Consider the following 20092-nt stretch of genomic DNA (forward strand, 5'->3'; position numbering starts at 1 on the left):
TTCATCTACTAAAAGCTCCAGGTGCTTCTCAGTAGAAAGAAATCAATTGAACTGATGGTGAAATGTCATCTTTGTTGCCTGATGACAAGAAAGTGAGTCCTTCGTCTATGAAAAACAATCTGTTGATGCGTCTCTCTATTAGCTAAAAGCTGAGATCATTTATCGTAACACTCACAATGTCCAACAGAAGATCATCTTTAATTTCTAGATTGAAAATGCTTCAAGAAACCAATAAAGGCATTTTGATGATGGAGTCCCGTTGTAATGATCTTTGAACAGGTTAAGACATCGAGTAGAAGAAGACGAAAAATATATTCCAGCTCTGTTAGATCTGCCAAGAAGACTGAAAGTGTGCAAATAGAGGGGAACTTTGCAGTAAAAATATACGCCCTAAGGTGGCCATTCAGGTCATAACGGTGTTTATATAGGCTTCCTGTCTGACCGCAGGAAGCTGCCTTTTATCTGGGGCTCTGAAGACAGAGACAGATTCTGTGCTTCAGTAAAACCTTCAGGAACTTTAGAGGACCTGAGGCTAAAAACAGACATTGACACGTAGCGTAAAAAAACCACACAGAAACTTCCTTGCTGTATTCTTCTGTCTTCACATATATAGTATGTGAGAAATACATACAGCGCAGCACCTCTTACAAATATAGTTTTTAATCAACACTATGTCTGTTTAAAATTGACATGGATTTTAAATGTACCTTTCCGTGGTTTATCGAAAATTGTGTTATAAATAAAGTCACATTTTTGTTTTGTTTTATTCAAGATGTCAGTCAGTGGAACTCAAATTTTAATCAGTGTTTTAGTTTTCTCAGATATTTTCATGATTCTGCGGTATATTTGGTGAAGTATATTTTTCCTGGCTGTAAAAATTCCAATGAGAAGTAATTATACCTTGGACTGTGTTTAGTTGTCCAGGCTGAGAGTCTGTCACTGACTTTCCTTATTTATTTCATACCGTATAAAAACTAATGCTCAGAGGTTTTTGTATTATTTCTACTTTTTATTCCTGATATAACTGATGTCTTTTGCTAAATTTGGTGACATGTTTCACACAGAAGAATGCACATTTAATAAATCAGCAGTTATAAAAATGTGTCGGCTGCTTTGATGGATGAGCATTATCTTAGAAACATCACATTTATTCACTTTAGATGGACTTTGGAGCTAAAATTAAGACTTAATTATGTTAAATGTAAGCCACATTAGTTAGTGTCTGTTTATGTGTCGTAAGAAATCATGAATCATCTTAGAAGGAGTAGATGTTTGCCGCAAGCTAGCTCGGCTCCATTAAATTTAACAATAATTCAGTGGAGCACGACAAGCCAATCACTAATAGGATTGGTTAAAAGGAAAACAAGCAATGATTTGCTGTGATCTGTCCACCCGAACAGAGCCAGCTGATTTGTCTTGACTTTACACTTGTTGTCAATATTTTTGATTTATGTAGTTTTAGTCATGAAATAAAACAGAATCAATGAATACCTATGGTCAAAATTTTTGTTGACTAAATTAACACTGCGTTGTGCAACAATCATGTTGTTTAAGTAAAGTTTACAATTCTATTCAGCAGGGCTTTCAATAACCGGTACACTCAACTGATCTGAGATTGGCCTTTGTCTGTCAGAGTGGGCAGGGTGGGAAATAAGACATCAGTTTCCAGCCGTTTGCAGACTATTTATAGCTTTTGCTGCTAACTTTGACTGCCAAGTAGCCAGAGTCAAAGTAGAGGACCTGTTCTATTAAAAGTCTCTGCCTGCCTGTTTTTTTTGAAAAAAGTGTTTTTGGATTCACTTTCCACTGTGGTCAATGGACTTTTTTTTTCCTGGCCCAAGTCAAGCCTGAGCCTGGCTTTAAAAATGTGTTGGAAGGGAGGTGGAGCCAGAAAAGGAATTCAAGACAAGGGAGGGACTCTGACATGGAACCATAGTGCACCACCGTGAGATGAGGGAGGTGATTGGAGGGAAGGAAGAGACAGGAAACAGGAGGTGGCAGTGGGGTGATGTGAGACAAAGATGAATACATGTTACAGATATTGTTAGAGGTGAAATGAGATGTTCTTTTTTGTGAAACATGGTGTGACTGCAAGATTTGTTAGGAAAACGATGATTTGCATAGATTAGAAAAACAAGGGAAGAGGGTCATTCAGTCCTTATCTGTCTACAATGTGTCCTACATCCGAAGTTAATCAATAAATCACTATGTACACCTTGTATACTTAAGTTAACTTGTAGTCAATTAACCTTGTTTATCTGCAGCCAAAGGCACGCTGAGTGAGGACACTATCCGGGTTTTCCTGCAGCAGATTGCAGGAGCCATGAGGGTCCTACAGGGCAAAGGCATAATCCACAGGGACCTCAAGCCCCAGAACATCCTGCTCTCCTACCCACCAGGACGCAAGTCACACTCCAACAACACCTGCATTAAGATTGGTAGGTTAGATGGTGTGCACATGGCATGATAGCAGTAAGGCTGCAACTAAGCATTATCTTCAATTGCTTAATCAGTCCATTATTTTCTTGATTAATCATTTTGTCAATAATGAAGGACAAGCACCACTCCACCAAGCTTATCTTGGTAAGGTGCTGGAAACATCAATGAGTCCAAACTGGTTCAAATTATTTATTTTATTATATTAACTATCCAAAAATCCGAAGTTATTCAAAATCACTTCATTTTAGGGCAGAATATTTTTTTTAATTCAGGAGTGCTTGTTTTAACTCACTAGTATCTGTTAATAAATAAAGGGCCCACAAATATGCAAAGATAGTTAGAAATAAAAAGAACAAAACTGCTTGTAGTTGTACTTTGGGATTTAATAGGAAGGCACTAGAACCCTCTACAGGAGCAAAAAAAACTAATTGAATCTCATGAGGCAATGCATGGAAATCCCTACCCTGTAATCAAGCTCTTTACAGACAGTTTTATTGCAACAGGACCTAATAATGATTTCCCCAAGGTAATTGATTGTAGACTAAACGGGATAGAGGAAATTGATGAGGTTTTATTTAGAATTTTACATTTTCCCTCTGCAGTTTTGTTACTCTTCCTCCGATAAAACACTTAAAAATACCAAGAAAGAGAAAAGCTATTCACAGATACATGATGCACGTATGTGTCTCATTAGTTTTGAGTTTGGCTTATTTAACAACAAGTTATCTAATGAAAAGTGTCATGACCAAGTACACAGAGTGAGTGTGTGTTGTTTAGCTGTTTGGAAATGCTGCTAATCCTTAAGCCTATTAATTCTTGTTCCTCTGAGGAGAATTGATTGCCCTGTGGGAGTGAAGTCTGAGGCTCTCAGTCACTGCAGAACGTTATTATCCTCACTGTTCTGGGAAAACTTGCTCAGTCACACTAACAAACAGATTCTTCGCACACACATACAATCACTGTATCTTCATAGGTGCAGGTACTGACACACAAGCACGTCCGCAGTGACAAAAGGGATTACTGAAAAATGGTTTTGTTGACTGAGCTCAAGGATATTAGGCATAATTTGTTAAGCTGATATTTTAAAATTTAATAACATGAGTTATTTAATGAGTACACAGATTGTTTGGACTAGTGTAATTATCTGTGTGCCCTACATTAGAGGAAACTCAACCGTACTTCTTGATTGGCATATGTTTTATTCAGCATCCGTGGGGAGCAAGCAGGAATCATTAAATATTGGTGTGGATCTGTATCACGGGATGGCTACACTTATCATTTTTCACTTTTGGTAACATTGCGAGTGTAGGCAGTTGGCTTTGGCGTAGGTCTGTGCTCTCCAAGCACTTTTTAGTTAGTGTTATAATTTATAGTTTTTATAGGTGTTGACCATTCAGTTGGGAACCTGCAGCAGACAAAATGAATTTTAGAGAGTGCTATGGATTTCTTCTGCAACCATCTGCAGTTTTCCTTTGGGAATTGCTTTCCTATTTTTTTCCCTTATTTCATCACTTTGTGAGTCTCACCATCTGCAAATTTTCTCTCCACAGCGGACTTTGGCTTTGCCAGGTACCTTCAGAACAACATGATGGCGGCAACACTCTGTGGGTCCCCTATGTACATGGTAAGCACTCTCTGTGGGTTTTTAGAGATAAGATGGAAAATACTTGTCAGCATTCTCAAATGTTTTGCATGTGCAAATTCAAATGTGATGACTCTATTGCTTTCACTGAGATCAGAGGTTAACAGTCCGTTGTGAGCAGAGAAAGTTTCTTACTTTTGAATTAAATGAAAAAGGGTGCTTTTAATGTGTCTGTGAAACTTGATCATGGTTCAGTTGCTTCTGTGATCATTGATCATGTGAAACAGCAGAGCTCAGATCAAGTTCCTTTAATTTTACAGTGATGTCTGAGCACATTGTCTAAAACAATGCAGGATGAGTAATACTAACTAAATTGTCTCAATCATTTTTTTTTAAACAAAAAGTTCCACCAAATGTGTTGCAATCTCACTCTTGTTTTTCTCTTCAGGCTCCTGAGGTTATTATGTCCCAGAACTATGATGCAAAGGCTGACTTGTGGAGTATAGGAACCATCGTGTTTCAGTGTCTGACTGGGAAGGCTCCTTTTCAGGTAAACACACCACGGCAATGCATGTTTTTGCAATATGAGCTGCTTCACACATAGTTACCTACACTGTCACTCAGGGATGAGCCGGTATTGAAACCTCACAGACCGAAGACCAAATTAATTAAGTCACCATAAATCATTAATCATCCATTATGTAATGTAGAATTTGCTGTTATCACTAACTTTTAATAAGCAGATGTGAAAGAAAAGTTTTTTTAAAAAAGCAAAATAATAGAGATCTGAATTATTAATTGGCCTTTACATGAGGGGGAGGCAGTAGCTCTGTCTATTAGCTCACCGGTTCAAGTCCAAAAACAGACCCAGTAAGGGGTGTGGACTGGTAGCTGGAGAGGTGTCAGTTTTCCTCCTGAGTACTGCTGAGGTGCCCTTGAACAAGGCACTGAACCCTCAACTGCTCAGGACACTTGTATGTGCCCCCTTGTTTCACCATCACTCCATTTAATGCATGTGTAGAGGTCCTGTTTGTGCATGTGTGTGTTTTTGGCCTGTGTGTAGGTAATCCATGAATAACAGCGGAGCGAAAAAAATCAAATTTACCCATGGTTATGTCTTTATCTTCGAGTATGTGAACAATATGCACATAAGTGTGCTTGTCAGTTTTCACATAATAATGCAACCGAGGCAAATATTTCAATATGATTAAAGTGATGGAAAACACATTCAGTAATTTAAAATAGTAGCAAATGAACTTCATTAATCCAAAACCTTGCTGAATGATCCTTTTACATGTTTTTGTTGGTGCCCAAAAACTGCACTTAAGTCTCTTTGCTGAAAGTTACCAAACAGATGCTCTCTTATGTACAAATCATGTGAAAGATGAGCAAGAAACCAAAAACCCAGCGATTTGCCTCGCCTATCATTAATGATGCTTCAAAAGATGAAACACATAACTTCAAACAAATGCCCTTACCTAATCAGGTCCAGCAGCATTTCTAAAATTATTAGAGTAGCTTCACTCCTTGCCTCAGTGACAGACATGCTAAAACATGTGGTGTAGTGTCATTACTCAAGTAATTAAACCTCAAGCCAGACAATGCTAATAAAATGCTCTAATCTGTGCAACGACAGCATACTGTGCCATAAAAAATGTATGCATCTATAGCATGAAAAGGTGGTATAGCTCAGTTTACACACACACTTACATCTGCAGACACTGACATGTTTCAACTATCTCTCTGACCTTCTTTAGGCTAGCAGTCCCCAGGACCTCCGGCTGTTCTATGAAAAAAACAAGACTCTCAGCCCCAAGTAAGGATTTTCAGTCAGATGACAGCATGTTTAGTTTTTATGCGATTAAGAGATGTTATGATAAAATACTGAAAAACACAGTGAATTTGTCTTTCTTTTGCATTTGTTTATTAAATTTTGTTTATAAGAAATGACAAAAGTTGCTATGATACATCTTAAGAGTACATTAACCAATGCAAAGTGACCTTAAATCTTCAGAAAGACCTCATAATATTTCATTAAAATGTGTCTGTGTTGCTTTAGTCCTGATAAAATCTGATATTTAGGTCAGTCACCAAAAGTAAGCTTCCACAGAGATGCTCATAGTTACCACCATGCCAGCTGGGTTGTTTTAACAGTTGAACAGCAGTTGATTTACAACATTGTTAGAAATAACACTTTAACTCCCAACAACCTAGTTTTTTACAGTAACTTGTCTGGATAGGTTTTACATTTCCATTCAAAGCTGCCTAGTGAAACCACACTAAATGCGAAAGACATCATATATTTTGAAAAGATTATCACTGATGACATTATTTCCAGGGAATATAGATAGCTCATGTTTTGGTTCCAGTATAAACATAAAGAGTAAACCAAGAGAAGCTAAAAGTGTTGCTGTTTCTGTAATATCATTTTTCTACTATGTATTATTTGACCTTTAATAAGTTTTATTTTCTGCACAGCAGCACACACATGCACTGATTGTGGTATTATTTGTTTGCAGCATCCCCAGAGAGACTTCAAGCCATCTGAGGCACCTGCTGCTCGGTCTGCTGCAGCGCAACCACAAAGACCGCATGGACTTTGGTCAGTGCGCATCAAGCACCATAAAATTAATGAAACCGCTGACAATATGGTGTTGATGCAGACCTACACTCATAACTTGATGATGTGGCTTTTTTTATAAATCTTATGTTGTCACATTACACAGCCAGCGGATGTAATAAGAATTGCTGTAAATGTCCTGTTTCTGTTTGATGAAGAAATGCTTTGTTAATGAAGAAAAAAGACTATATAATGTATTTTTACTTTTGCTTAGTCTCTTGATTTAAGAAATGTTGCTTTGGTTCACTGCCTCCCTTTAATTATATTTCTTCTTGTGTTGTTGGTAGATGAGTTTTTTTGTCATCCATTCCTGGAGGCGAGCTCATCCATGAAAAAGAGTAAGTACAAATAAACAACACCTCTTAATAAAGCTAGGATGGATAATTGTCAGTAATACACAAGTGCAAGAATATCTTGCACCTATAATGTCTCGCACCTTGAGTGTAAAACATTGCACATTTTCTGAAACTATACCACATTTTCTCCTAAGCAGTAAGTACAAAACTTAACAACTTAGCTTAACTATTTCAAAATAAAATGCAGCCCTCAAAATAATGCAAGATTGAAATGTCAAGACTGAATTTTTCATCCAAATGGTGCTTTTATTCCATCATAGGACTGGATCTATCTATGGTATATCCACTAAAAATAAAAATCTTTCTGTAATTATTAAGCATTTGGAACAAACTCCAACACAAAATTTTGTTTAAATGCCTTTCGCAAATAATTTAATCAAAGCTGAAACGTTTAACATCAACAATAACGTCAAAAAATAATAAAAATAGCTCCCTGAGGTTTTTACAGTGTAAAAGTTCCTCCCATGCTGGTACTTTCTCTGCACTTTTAATTAATTGATTTTATCGACGATCATTAAAACAAAATGCAGATACAGATAATTGGCAAAATACCAAATATCTGCCCCAATGATCAGTCAGAGGGACAATCTGTCTTCCCCTAGTTGAAACCACAGCAGCTGCTGTCGTCGTTATCGCTGCTGTGGTAGGCTGCCCACTCACAAGCCAACAGAGCCCAATTGCCATCCACTCTCAGACAGAGACAGCTTGCCTTCATGCTGTGACAGCGTTTTACATGAGGTGCCGAAAAAAATCAGGATTGCACATGAAGCTCTGTAAATGTGAATGTAGCCATAGTGATGTGAACATAGCAAAAGTTATGTCATGAAATGTGCCCTCTGGGCTTTTCTTGTAAACACACCAAGTTTCTGTTTACATTCCGTGTTTCTCACCAAACCGCATTGTGTGTATTCTTGAGTTTTCTAACGACTATGCTGCATTTTGTTACAGCAACTCCTACTGTGTCCATGACCTGCTTCCCAAGCTCTGCATCAGCCAGCTCTTGTAGCAGCTCCTCCACCTCTCACCTCGCCTCACCACCGGTTCGTGTTTATTATTCCTGTATTATTTCCTCTTTGTTTCTCTGTCTGCACCTGAGTAATGAGGCTGTGTTTTTATGTTCAGTCAACCAAGTCAGCACCGCGTTGCCCTTCCTACACTGTGCGCTCTTTATTATTTATTTTTTGTGTTCTTTTTCAAGTTCATGTACTACTTTCTGCTTCGCTGTCTTTGCAGCAGTCTCTTGCTGAGGTTCAGCATTTGCGTGCCAAAGCTCTGGCCTCCCCTACCCAGGAGGCCGCTGGTTTTCTCCTCAAGGATTCGTCTGTAGGTGGTGGCAGTAGCAAGAACTCCTCCTCCTGTGACACAGATGACTTTGTCATGGTGCCTGCTCACTTCACCAGTAAGGATTTTTTTTTTGTACCCCAGTGTCAAATGTAGCTGTGCATAGTCAGAAGCCTCCAGCTCTGTAGGATAACTTCTCATCATTTATTTATTTTTCATAGACTGGAGCTCTACACTACCTAGAAATTGTTTCTCCATCATTCTTTTCTGTCTCTGCTTTTTTTTTTTCTGGTTGTCCAGCAGGTGAGCTGACATGTGAGAGCAAAGTGCTGCCGGACAGCCTGATGAATAGCGGGTAATTAACAGAATGTTTTGGGGAAACTTTGAAAATACATATTTTTGGCTGAAATATATTAAATTAAGTTAAATTTCGAGAATATGTCAAACGTTATGCAAAATATGTTCCTTGCATTACTAATTTCAAATTTAGTGCTGCACTGCTTAAATATCACTGTTATCACATGACAAACATAGACCAGACTGCCATTGTGTCATCGCCAAGGCCACACGCCCTTTTGGGGGAAAGAATCACACTTTAACATAAGGAAAGAAAAAGGAAATGCCAAAAAGCTGTTGTGTCAGGTGTTAGCAAAGTAACAAAGCTTTCACACTAAGAGTGTTTTGTTTTTTAAATGGCACCTTGTTAAAATCCTCATGACGTGTCTCCTTTGTCCCTTCTCCCCTAAATCAGCTCTCTTCTGGCTTCTGCTGGTCTGTGTAGCCAAGTCAAAACTCCACCACACTCACCTTCCTGCAGTGGGTCTCCAAGTCCTGTCAGGTAACAGCACAAAAATGAATGATGTGGTGTTACATGCAGTGATTTTTAGCTCAGGGGGCCAGACACTGTAATATATTGAAATAGTTAAAGGAGAGGAAGAGGCAGCCATGGCCAAAGTAGCTGATGGAGTACATTCCCTGATATCTGGTAAATGAATTTCTTAAATCTCGGATCATTTAATGTTTGCTTTTGCATCACAGACATTGTACGAATTTGGCAGAACTGTTGTGAGAAGAATTTCCTCTCCGAAACATTTGGTGTACTCATTCCTGTTAAAATTGTTGAACTTGTCTGTGCACGCACACGCACACGCACACGCACACGCATATGCACACGCACACGCACGCACACACACACACACACACATACACACACACACACTAACCTTCTCATGTCTTGTCTAACTGTTTCCCTCGGCACTCTCTGTTCTTCTCACTGTTGCTGGCAGGCCCAGTGAGTTCTTGGGAAGTAATTACAGTGGTAGCTATGGAAACCATGGTCAGTCATTGCCCATCCCAGTCCCAACCCAGATCCACAACTACCAGCGCATGGAGCAGAACCTCCATTGTATCAAACAGGATGGCTCGCCACGGTTCGTGTCTACAAAGACAAACACACATACATAATTCACACTGTTGCACATGTAAATTTGACTGCAGAGACTCATTAACTTTTCATTACCAGGCTGTCAACACCAGTGCGTCGCTGCAGCAGTGGAAGCTCTGTGGGATTTGCTCGGACCGGACCCTCGCCACCATACGGGCAAGGCACAGTTACCACCAATCGCAGGCTTTCCCTGGGAGGCGCCAGACCTTTCCATCTCTCCCCTCAAGGTAGCTCACAGGCTGCTCTTCACTTTGTAAACCAGTTTCACAGATGCACATCACATATTTCTTTGTACTGCTTGTGTTTGCTCTTTTTTTTTGAGATCGCTGAAAGTTTATAAATTTGAGGAAAATATTTTGAAAGATGGAAATAAAAGACATGGGTCATTGAAAGTGCTTGAATTTCTACATTTTGTGCAATAACAATCTTTATTTAGAAAGTAATACAAACTACATTTTTGAAAATGACAACCAATGACAATGATCTTAATTTTGTCTGAGTTCAGCTGAAGAACATTTTTTGACATTGAGCTTTTAACATCAGCAAGGCAGTCATTAAGTAAACACATCCTTCAAGTCTCTGTTGCTCAGCTCACACAGTATATCGTTTGACTGTGTTGTTAGAGAAAGCAGTCCACCGAGTCTGCCATCACTGTAACACAACACAACTGAGAAATGTTCACACATTCAAGCCTCTCTCTCTTTTTAATTGTTGTTGTCTTTGAGCTTCAGTAGAGCCTGCTACTTCTCATTATTAAAAAAATCACAGTGTTGTATCAGTAATCAACCTTGATTCATATCTCAAACTATTCAGTGTTGCGCAATGGAATCCGTGGGATTTTGGCCCGAAATGTCCTTAAAAATGTACTTGAATTTGATATTTAAGAAGGTGTGGAAGCCTTGGAAAGGCGATTGGCTCCTCGTTGTTAGTTCTGCCAGAAAATTTAACTAAAGATATAAACTGTTGTGGTCCTCATTTGCCAATGTTTCTGTGAGGCAGGCTGGTCAGTAGATTTTAAAGTTATTCGTTGACAAAATGAACCAACCTCCTACGCACACAAACACTCTACTCACCACCAGTTGCTCTCTTCTCATCTGTTCCTGGTGCTGGCACAGTCTCTTAGCTGCCTGGACGTGCACGCCAGTAGGGCAGCGGGGGATTCGGGCGGACCTGTCCATCTCTGCTGTCTCTTGGTGTTTATTATGTTTATTATGTTCTCTGACTTTTATATTGCAATGCCACCTGCTGTCTGAAAGTAGACATATTTTGAACTTTTGTCTCACAGCTCCTCAGCACATTGAACCCCGGCTGACTTCTCAGCAACACGCGCAGACGACAGGGCTGGGCACACGGCTCCACAGCGCCCCCTGTTTGTTGGAGTGTGCCAGTGGAGGTGGCCGACAAAAGATCAGGAAGCAGCACTCAGACCCGGTGGTGGCCCCCTCTGCAGGCCTGATGACTGTCCGCCCTCTACACTCTTCACCCAGACTCAGTGAGCTTATGCAGCGTAACCCCCTCCCCACCATCCTCGGCTCTCCCTCCAGGGTGAGTCAGCTGCGTGTGTGTGTTAGAGAGAGATGTGTGTGTGTTTGTGTGTGTTTAACTCTCTGAAGATACATAGTACAAGAAAAGACTACCAAGCAGTTTAAACAAACCTCTGGTACCTCTCTCCTCTCTTTCATGTCTGTCTCCTCAGACCATCCCTCCATTTGAATTCCCCAAACCTCCCAGCTCTCCGAACCTCATGACCTTCCTGACACAACAGGGTTTGGTCATCGGCTCCCCTTGCAGCAGGACTGCCCCAGCAGAGGCCAGAGACGCAGGACAACAAGCGCTTACACAGGTCACCCCACCTGCTCACTGCGTCCACAGATTCAGTGATGATACCAAGGGCTTTGGAAGGTTATTATTGTTTTTGCTGTTGTTTTGTAATTTTCATATAATTTTCTTGTACTTTTTACAGATTTCTTGCTAATTACCGGTTCATTACTGCTTAAGTTTCTCATTGCCTACTTGCCATGTGTTTTAAAGAAATGAAACCAATATGCTCAGGTTTCCAAGGTTTAAAAGTAACTACCTTTTAGTTGGAGGTGAATCTCCTTCCTTCTTAGACTGTGCAATACCATGAACCTTAATCTTTTTTACAATAGATAAATTACATAACATTGCAGAAGCTGGAGATCTATAGAGTTTGGATAGCCCCTTTCATTTGTTCTTATATATGGAGAGAAAAGGTCAGTCTCAGGGATTAGTAACCTAATGAAGTAGATATAACGGGTCTTAAATATACATGCAAGGAAATAGCTATTAAGAGAAACTAAAATATGTATTTAAACAAGGATGTCTGCCTAATTCATGTAATTTCCTTTCATGTTCTCTGCTCTCTGTCTCCTGTTTCCTGTCTCCTGTCTCTCTGGTGCAGGTCTCAGAGTGCCGGTCGTCTGTCTGACATGCTGCTGATGGCTGCTTTTGGACCAGGTGGACCTGCAGGCGACCGAGGCAGCACAGAGAACCTGACCCCTGAAAAAGCCATAGACATTACAGGTAGGCACCCGGGATGTTGCTAACGACTGATTTCCCTGATGTTTTAACAGAAGCTTAACTTTGACTAGTTGACTAGTCTAAAAGTAAGAAAACACTAAAAAAAACTGTAAAAATGTTGCACTTTTGGTGATAAACATTTTTTAACATATGTGTGTAATTTGGGTTTTTTGTTTATTTACATTGCCGTCAGTAATACATTGAACGAGAATAAAATGTGTTACAGTGGAACTCAAAGTAGATCTTTTAATTCTGAAAATTACAGGGAGAGTTTGTATTGACATAATGTCAACCAGATTTTGGTGTTTATTGGTAAATAAAAATGGAAAATTATATATTCAACCCACCTTTACTCATTGCTCTTTTTTGCCCTTCAGTGCCCCCTGGTAGTGGGGGAGGCCTTGCACCTGGCTCCATCAGCCCTGCACAGGTGGTCTTCACTGTGGGCTCCCCTCCCAGTGGCAGCACCCCCCCTCAAAACTCCAGACAGAGGAAATACTCAGGTAGCACATGCACGTCTGTACATAGCTAAATACATCCTCTCTACAGCAAATGGGAATCAAATTCCACTCAGGCTGCAGCATTAGTATTATGCTCTGCACATCATACAACAAAGAGCACTGGGAAGCGATTGCACTCATTTTCCATGATGTGGAAACTTCATTAAATGTCAGTGTAAGAGGCTGATTTTCTTTTTCTTTTTGATTAAACCCAACTGTGGAGATATGCAGTTAGATTTGCGGAGTAATAACCCAAATGAGTGGTTTTCAGAACACATTATTTTCCAATTTACATTTAAAATACTTATTAAGAGAAAAAATCATGTAGCTGCTGGCAGATGTTTATCATTTACAGGAATGGTGCTCCTCTTAATACAGTGGTGAGCAACAAGTGTGAATACCCCCCAAAAAAGAAAAAAGTGTAGTGGGTAGAACTGAATGCACACACTATTATTTTAAAGTATTCATCAATCGTTGTTCATGTCTATTTTGCTGGTTATTGTACACCTATGATGCAAGGGCAATGCATTGTCATTTGATGGAAAAATATGCATGTAATGAATATTAAATAGAAATTAATTTTTTTTTCCTGCTCTTCCTCTAACTGCTGCAGGCTCGTTCACTTCAGTCAGCCCTGCAGGCTCCTACACAAGCCGCTACCCTCAGACAGGCACCTATCTGGATGGCTTTGAGGCTCCTTCCAGTCCTCGCTACAGTTTCACTGATCCTATCACAGTCAACATGGGCGGTCCTGTAACCTTTGAGCCTCCTGAGCTGCCTGAGGAAACGCTGATGGAGGTGGGAAACAGGTTTTATACACAGCTCTGAATACTGTGTTTTCTATTTATGCATGCAGCAATGACTTCTTGTTTTGTGTGGGTTCATTGTCACGAAACCTTGAGATGATTAATCCCTCTAGAGAGAGTTAAAGAGAACACGGTGTGGTTAAAATGTCTTTAACTCAAGTCATTGTGGCATAATAGCCTTAGGCAGAATCTGAAAATGGAATAATGAAATGGCCTGTGTCCTGTTAATGCTTGTGTTCTTTTAACCAATGCAAACTGAATGTGAAATCACATTCTGGTGTCCTCTGTTTAAAATTGTATCACCAAACCATCTCCCTGTCTCTGTCGAAGCGCAGCAGGAGCATACAGACACGGTGCAAAGCCTGCGTTTCACATTGGATTTCGCCCGCTGTCTGATGGAGGTGGCTGGAGCCCGTGGTGTCACTGCTTTAGGGGAGCAGGGGAACATGTCTCACCCCTGCCTCCTTCAGCAGCAGAGCCTGGTAGCTGATCAGATAAGCTCGCTGAGCAGAGAGTGGAGGTAAGGCTGCATCAACGACAGCTCTGAGTCTTTGTAAAAACGATTATCCAGTTTGGACAGATTATTTCACTGTGGATCTCCTGCCGTGTGTGTGAGGGGAAAAATTCCTTTTTTGTAATTAGCAGAAAGATCTGTCAGATTTTCTTTAGCAGTTGCAGATTTATAGAGCCTGCTTAGGATTTGTGACTGAAATATATCAAAACTTGGACAAGCTGACATAAAAATAATAAGGATGGGAAGTGATGGGTTGAAGAGTTTGATTGCAGAGAAGGAAGAAGATGAGATTATGTGCCTTCTTAGGCCCCAACTGGACAAAGTCTAGCGATGTCTTTTTTTCAAATTTTTGACAGTTTGAAGTCAGTCGTTGGGCCTATGGTTGGTAAAACTTTCAAAAGTAGTTTAGGCTTCAATTTGTTCAGACATGTCCTCTTTCTGAAAACATACTGCAGATGAGTTTAAGAATAGAGAGTGATAAAAGACGTTTGCCTTTATGTCTGCTGTCAATCACACAGACTTTTCTCTAACTTTCATAATTAAATGCCAACATTGTATTGTTTGAATTTCATTTCTCATTTGCCAGTTTAAAACTGAATTTTAAGTACTATGTGTGTGTCTGCATGTGTGCTTTTGTCCTTAGTCATGCAGAGCAGCTGGTTCTCTACCTGAAGACTGCAGAACTCCTTTCCACTGCCTTACACACAGCCATGGAGCGAGTCAAACAGGGCAAACTTTACCCATCCTCTACAGTCAAACAAAGTAAGAGTCATTTCATTTTTTCTGTTAAGCTACTATTATACATATTACACAGTATGCACAGTGAGTGTCTTGGCAGCAAAAATAAAATACATTTCTGTCCGTATACAGTAGTGAGAAGGCTAAATGAGCTGTACAAGTCCAGCGTGGCATCCTGTCGCTCACTCAGCACCCGTCTGGAGCACTTCTTCTCCAGGAAGCACCGTCTAATGGACCAAATCACCTCCATTACAGCTGAGCGGCTGCTGTTCAGCCACACAGTGCAGATGGTAAGCCAGGAGGGAAATTAGACAGTTGGGAAGCAGAGAAGGAGATGAGGGTTAGTGTCCAGCTGCAGGCTACGGCGTAATCACTCAGATACTCTGTCTGTGGGCATCAAGCAAATAATTAGCCTTAGCATTTATTACCAAATTAAGAGTATGTACAGCAAAAATATCTCCTCTTTCTTGATATCTTTTTTTATACTAAGGCTGAAAGCTTTTGCTCTATAAATATTGCTTCATGGTCACAGAAATATCTTAAACCATTAGAGCGATTTGTGGCAAAATGGCTAATTTGTTTAGAAAAAACAGATACAAAGCAAGGAACCAAGGTGCATTGCATGTCCAGTTTATGTTCATATTTTAATCAAGACTTAAATCAAACCTGCATTAACCCGAACATCCTGGTGTCATGTCAGGTTCAGACTGCTGCGCTGGATGAAATGTTCCACCAGGGGGAAGCGTCAGTCCTGCGTTACCACAAAGCTCTCCTGCTGATGGAGGGCCTGTCTCTGCTGCTCACTGAACAGGACGACATCCTCAGTGTTAGCAAATGTAAGTGTGTCTGTCAGCTCATTCACAAGAAGAAGGGATGTCTCCACTTAGCACCAATGTTTCTGCAGCTACATTTTTCTTATCATTATATTTTGTAAATAATTAAATACTATATTTTTAAAGTAAAAAACAACAACATTTACATATTGGTAGACAACAAGACTACTCAAAGGAGGCTGGGACACGCTCTTTGACCCCATGAGAGCTATAGGGTATTGCATATGACCAATATACCTGGAGCTGTGATCTTGAGGGGTTACAGCAGATGGCGCTTGAAATAAAATAATTGCGTCCTCCAGTTGCTCTTTTGGTGCACTTTTCTTCACTCCTTGGGTGCGCTCAGCCTGAAAGAACTTTTTGGTTATGCTGGAATGGATGTAGGTCAATATAAACATTTTCTTATAGAAATAATTTGTTTGTGATATTTATTTTAAGATCTTTTCAGTAGAATTGCAGTTCACATCCATATCTTCCTACATATATAGTGCAACAAATTAACCATCGCCATGTTCTATGATAGTGCTATTGAGCCTTTTGGTAAGTGCAGATCAGATTTTACTGCACGTGTTATACCCAAATGATATGATGCCATGACTTCTTCTCCTTTTAACCTCCTTAGTAGACAACTGGCAATTTTTGGAATTATGGAGAGTATGAGAAATTGGTAAACTTGTTCATTTCTGTTGTCATTTTCAGTCGTAACAACACATATTTTAGCCACCTAAAATAATCAGTTTTAGTTGTAGTAAACATAATATTTGGAGTATTTTATTCGCTTTACTTTACACACTAATCAGTTGTGGCAAAAATAGACCAACAACTGCCTGGTATATAAAGTAAAATTACTGTTCTTGCACCAATGAGGTTTTAGTTTTTTTAAGATGGCTAAAAAACTAACCAATTGAGGCAGCGTTTGCTCAGTGGAGTTTCACTTTATGTATGTTTTCTACCTAGGAGTTTTTGTAAACACATATTGTGGTTTGGTCTGCACAGTGATAAAATGAATATATTGGCCTGGGCAGGCTGCTGGTTTATTACAAAGCTAATGCACATTGACAAATAAAAAAAACAAAAAACCCCAACCCATAACACCTGGAAGAAACACATGCTCACACAGTATTAACATGGCTTGCTATGCTGACATACCCACTGTCTTTTTTTTTGTCTGTAGGTAAGGAGTGCATTGAACGACGCCTAACAGCTTTGCAGTCAGGACTCTGTGTTTGACAGTCTGATACTGCATCTCAGCTTGTGGATATGATGTCAGTCATTTGCACCCTGCACATTATCAACAAACCAAATCTCCACCCACATCTCATGGTTTTCACTTAGAAATGCTTTTGTTTTCACAAGAAAACCACAAGGCTTCAGTTTTCTCACAAGCTTCAGGGCTTGTGTTTTCTTACTGGCTTCAAGTTCTGGACAGGTTGAGTGGCGTCCCCGACACTGAACTTGTAACAGTGTTGGACATGAAGCACTTGTGCCGTGAAAGAATGACTGCACTCACATCTGTGGGAGATGACTTTGCTCCTGGCTCTGAAAATGATATTTTTTTGCCAAGAAGAAGATTCCCCTCACTAAGCGTTACAACTGCAGGAGCAATTATTGCCAAGTAGTCACATACTGCACATACAGTTAGCCTAGCTACTCTGTTAATCATAAATAGATACCATTTAAAGGTGGACAAATATCTCTGCTACCAATTTGCAATAGGTTTACTTTATAAATAAAATGTTAGCTTTTACTAAGATGAGTAGCTAGAGGGAAAGTACACTATCTGCTGAAGAGCGGGAACGGCCAATTATCATTTTCATCACATGTATGTTTGTCTTAATGTGTTTAAATGCTTTCCTGGGTTAATTTTCTCTGGTATCTTATTGTTTCTTGCTTGCTGAAGGGAAGTATAAAAAGCAATGCTACAGTTGGTGGCTGGAAGCGCATGCAATCACTATTGCAAAACTATTGCCAACATTCAAATCTAGTTTTGTTTTTGTTTTCTTTTAAACTCACTGTGCTGGTTTTGGGGGAAAAAAAATTCCCGGGTTTGACAATTTACAGATTCTATACATTGCTAAATGTTAAAGACCAAGTTTCATCACAGAAACAATGACGTAATAGTGATTTTTAAATTTCTTTTTAATGGTGGCAGGTATTAAAGCAACATGAAGAAAATGGGTCTGGAAAACACCCATTACCCCTTTGCTACATGCAAAATATAGCTTTCAATTCAACAGGGACTGAAACTGGTCTGTTGACATCCCTGATTGCAATCACGTTAAAGATGCTGCAATAGCCTGGGATGTATTCTTCAGGTACACAGAAGCTTGGGTACTGCTGTCACTGACAATTTCTTGACACAGTTCCATATTCCTTCTGATTTTATGTTACCAATCAGTTATGTTGGAATTCAGCAAGTATAATCAAATTTGAATGTAGAGCTGACAGGAGAGTAATACAGTCAATATTAGCCAAATGTTACTAAAATTTGTCCCGGAGTTAACGTCTGAATGTTTTTGCACTGTTTAAGTACTGTATAGAACGATCTGGAGTGAGACATGCTTTAAGTGTCTGTAGATACCTAGAAAGATTTAGCTTATTTAGAGATTTCTATTCCATATTTTATTGCAGTTTTAGTTGTATTATAGTTGTGTTTGATGTGAGAATGCTGACAGAGAGATGGTATAAGCTATGAAACTGTAGGAAGATTTCTTTAAGAAGAAAAATTGCTTTATGCTGAAAAAAGATTGCATTGATTGTGTTGTGTTCTGTTTCAGAGTAGTCTGTAGGTGGCGATTGTGTTTGATTTTGAAACTGTTGATTTGGAATGCTTGTTGAAAATATGGATTTTACCTGAAACATTTGTGTATTGTTGACCACGGCCACACACCCCAACAGGACACCTTTGCGCCCCTAAATTGTGGGCCTAATGGGTAGGGTCAACTTTGGTTGCCGTTAAAGAGAAGTTTGTGTGCATGCATGCATGTGTGAATGCTGTTTGATGTATTAACGGGCAGTGGGACAGAACTAATAATATTGCTCTGTAACAAGATGTGATGGGTTTGATTTTTATTTAAATGTGTGGATGTAGTTCAGCAAAATCCCCTGAAAATTGAGGGCTCTTCTGGTGTCACCCTCAACCAGGCCCAGTGTAACTTAGTTTTCACTGAGGTGTTTTTTCCTCTGCTTTTTTAAGTTAATTAAGATGGCAACTTAGTGCATATTTTAGATTGTGTGGTTAGGGCTGAAGATAGTTTACGCTGACATTTTGTGCAGCCAGTAGCAGTCAGCAGAACAGAACAGAGGAAAGGTTTTTCCCAGTGAAGATTTCTCTAAATATACAAGATGTGTATTCGCTTTGTGGCCTTTTGTCTTTTGTGGGATAACTTTTTCGTAAACTTTCGTAGGTTGTAGTCTGCCGAGAGCATTCTGCGTTTGTATATTGTTTGGGTGTACATTCCTAATATCATACACAGCTTCTCTGTTCTGTTCAGTCATTTCGTATCGGCAATGTCTCAAAAGATACTGGTAGCAGAAAGTGATGACATCTGACCTTTATAAAACTGATGCATGTGTCACTTTTTTTTGTTCCCTACTATCATTGATATTGGCCATTTAAATTATTCTTATCTGGGGTAGAGGTTGAAAGATAAAAGTAATTTGTGAAGCAGTTGCACTACTTAAAGATTAGAGTGGTTGGTGTAGAAAGTGCTGAACTGTCCTTAAGTACTGACCCCTGACCAGCTCCAGGGCTTCTGATTTAAGTCTCACATAAAGATAAATGAAGTGTAATGTTTGCACTCCCATAACAGATTGGTCATTGATTTGGATTATTCTTTTTGTATGTTTGTGAAGAACATACCTGAATGTTTTCATTTTGTGTTTTCACTTTACAACTTCTGTATTACGTGTAAATATTGTAAATTAAGTTATTGTTGTTGTTGTATATATGACGCTGCAGGCACAGAGAGAACAGTACCACACCACCTATACATTTCCAAAGAACAGGCCTTCTGCTGATCTTCCATATTGTCTCTCACTGTTGCAAACACATTTTAATGTTGTCATATCTATGACTGACACACTATCTCAGTGTCCCTGTGTGTGATGTAACCTTTACTGTTTGAGAGTTGCAACATGAATAAAGTGAAAGGAAAGGTGATTTGTTGTAAAGTAAAGCGAATTTCCTTTGCTGTCATGGCACTTCAAGTTAAGGAGGCATTTTATGATCTTTTATGCCTGAACCTGCACTAGTAGCTGGTCTGCTTTGTACAATATAGCACTCGCATTGTTTAATCTAAGACAAAAGATGGAAAGAAATGAGGGTCAAATATTAAAAAAGACAAACATTGGACAAGAAAACTAAATACACCTGCTTTGTCACATGGCAAGACAAAAGATGACATAATTTATTGCATCTTCTCCATCACAAGAGATG

The 20092-nt window shown here is 39.5% G+C and overlaps 1 protein-coding gene across 2 annotated transcripts in view; it reads left to right on the top strand.

The window, feature by feature from the left end:
* ulk1b (unc-51 like autophagy activating kinase 1) overlaps positions 1-19816 on the top strand; it is a 29268-nt gene extending 9452 nt beyond the window's left edge. Inside the window, exons 6-27 of one of the 2 annotated variants that reach the window (XM_042508863.1) lie at positions 2265-2438; positions 3990-4063; positions 4470-4571; positions 5779-5837; positions 6541-6623; positions 6929-6979; positions 7946-8037; positions 8231-8396; positions 8579-8633; positions 9030-9116; positions 9565-9708; positions 9801-9949; positions 11008-11267; positions 11419-11624; positions 12145-12266; positions 12641-12766; positions 13377-13561; positions 13905-14089; positions 14727-14845; positions 14954-15111; positions 15522-15657; positions 16829-19816. In XM_042508863.1, the coding sequence (XP_042364797.1) occupies positions 2265-2438; positions 3990-4063; positions 4470-4571; positions 5779-5837; positions 6541-6623; positions 6929-6979; positions 7946-8037; positions 8231-8396; positions 8579-8633; positions 9030-9116; positions 9565-9708; positions 9801-9949; positions 11008-11267; positions 11419-11624; positions 12145-12266; positions 12641-12766; positions 13377-13561; positions 13905-14089; positions 14727-14845; positions 14954-15111; positions 15522-15657; positions 16829-16884 (2789 nt within the window). In that variant the 3' untranslated portion in view covers positions 16885-19816. The remainder of the gene's footprint in view (positions 1-2264; positions 2439-3989; positions 4064-4469; positions 4572-5778; positions 5838-6540; positions 6624-6928; positions 6980-7945; positions 8038-8230; positions 8397-8578; positions 8634-9029; positions 9117-9564; positions 9709-9800; positions 9950-11007; positions 11268-11418; positions 11625-12144; positions 12267-12640; positions 12767-13376; positions 13562-13904; positions 14090-14726; positions 14846-14953; positions 15112-15521; positions 15658-16828) is intronic. The other variant, XM_042508864.1, reaches the window with a different exon arrangement.
* The last annotated feature ends 276 nt before the right edge of the window (positions 19817-20092 follow it).

This window comes from Plectropomus leopardus, chromosome 20 (assembly GCF_008729295.1).
Source record: "Plectropomus leopardus isolate mb chromosome 20, YSFRI_Pleo_2.0, whole genome shotgun sequence".
Lineage (NCBI taxonomy): Eukaryota > Metazoa > Chordata > Actinopteri > Perciformes > Serranidae > Plectropomus > Plectropomus leopardus.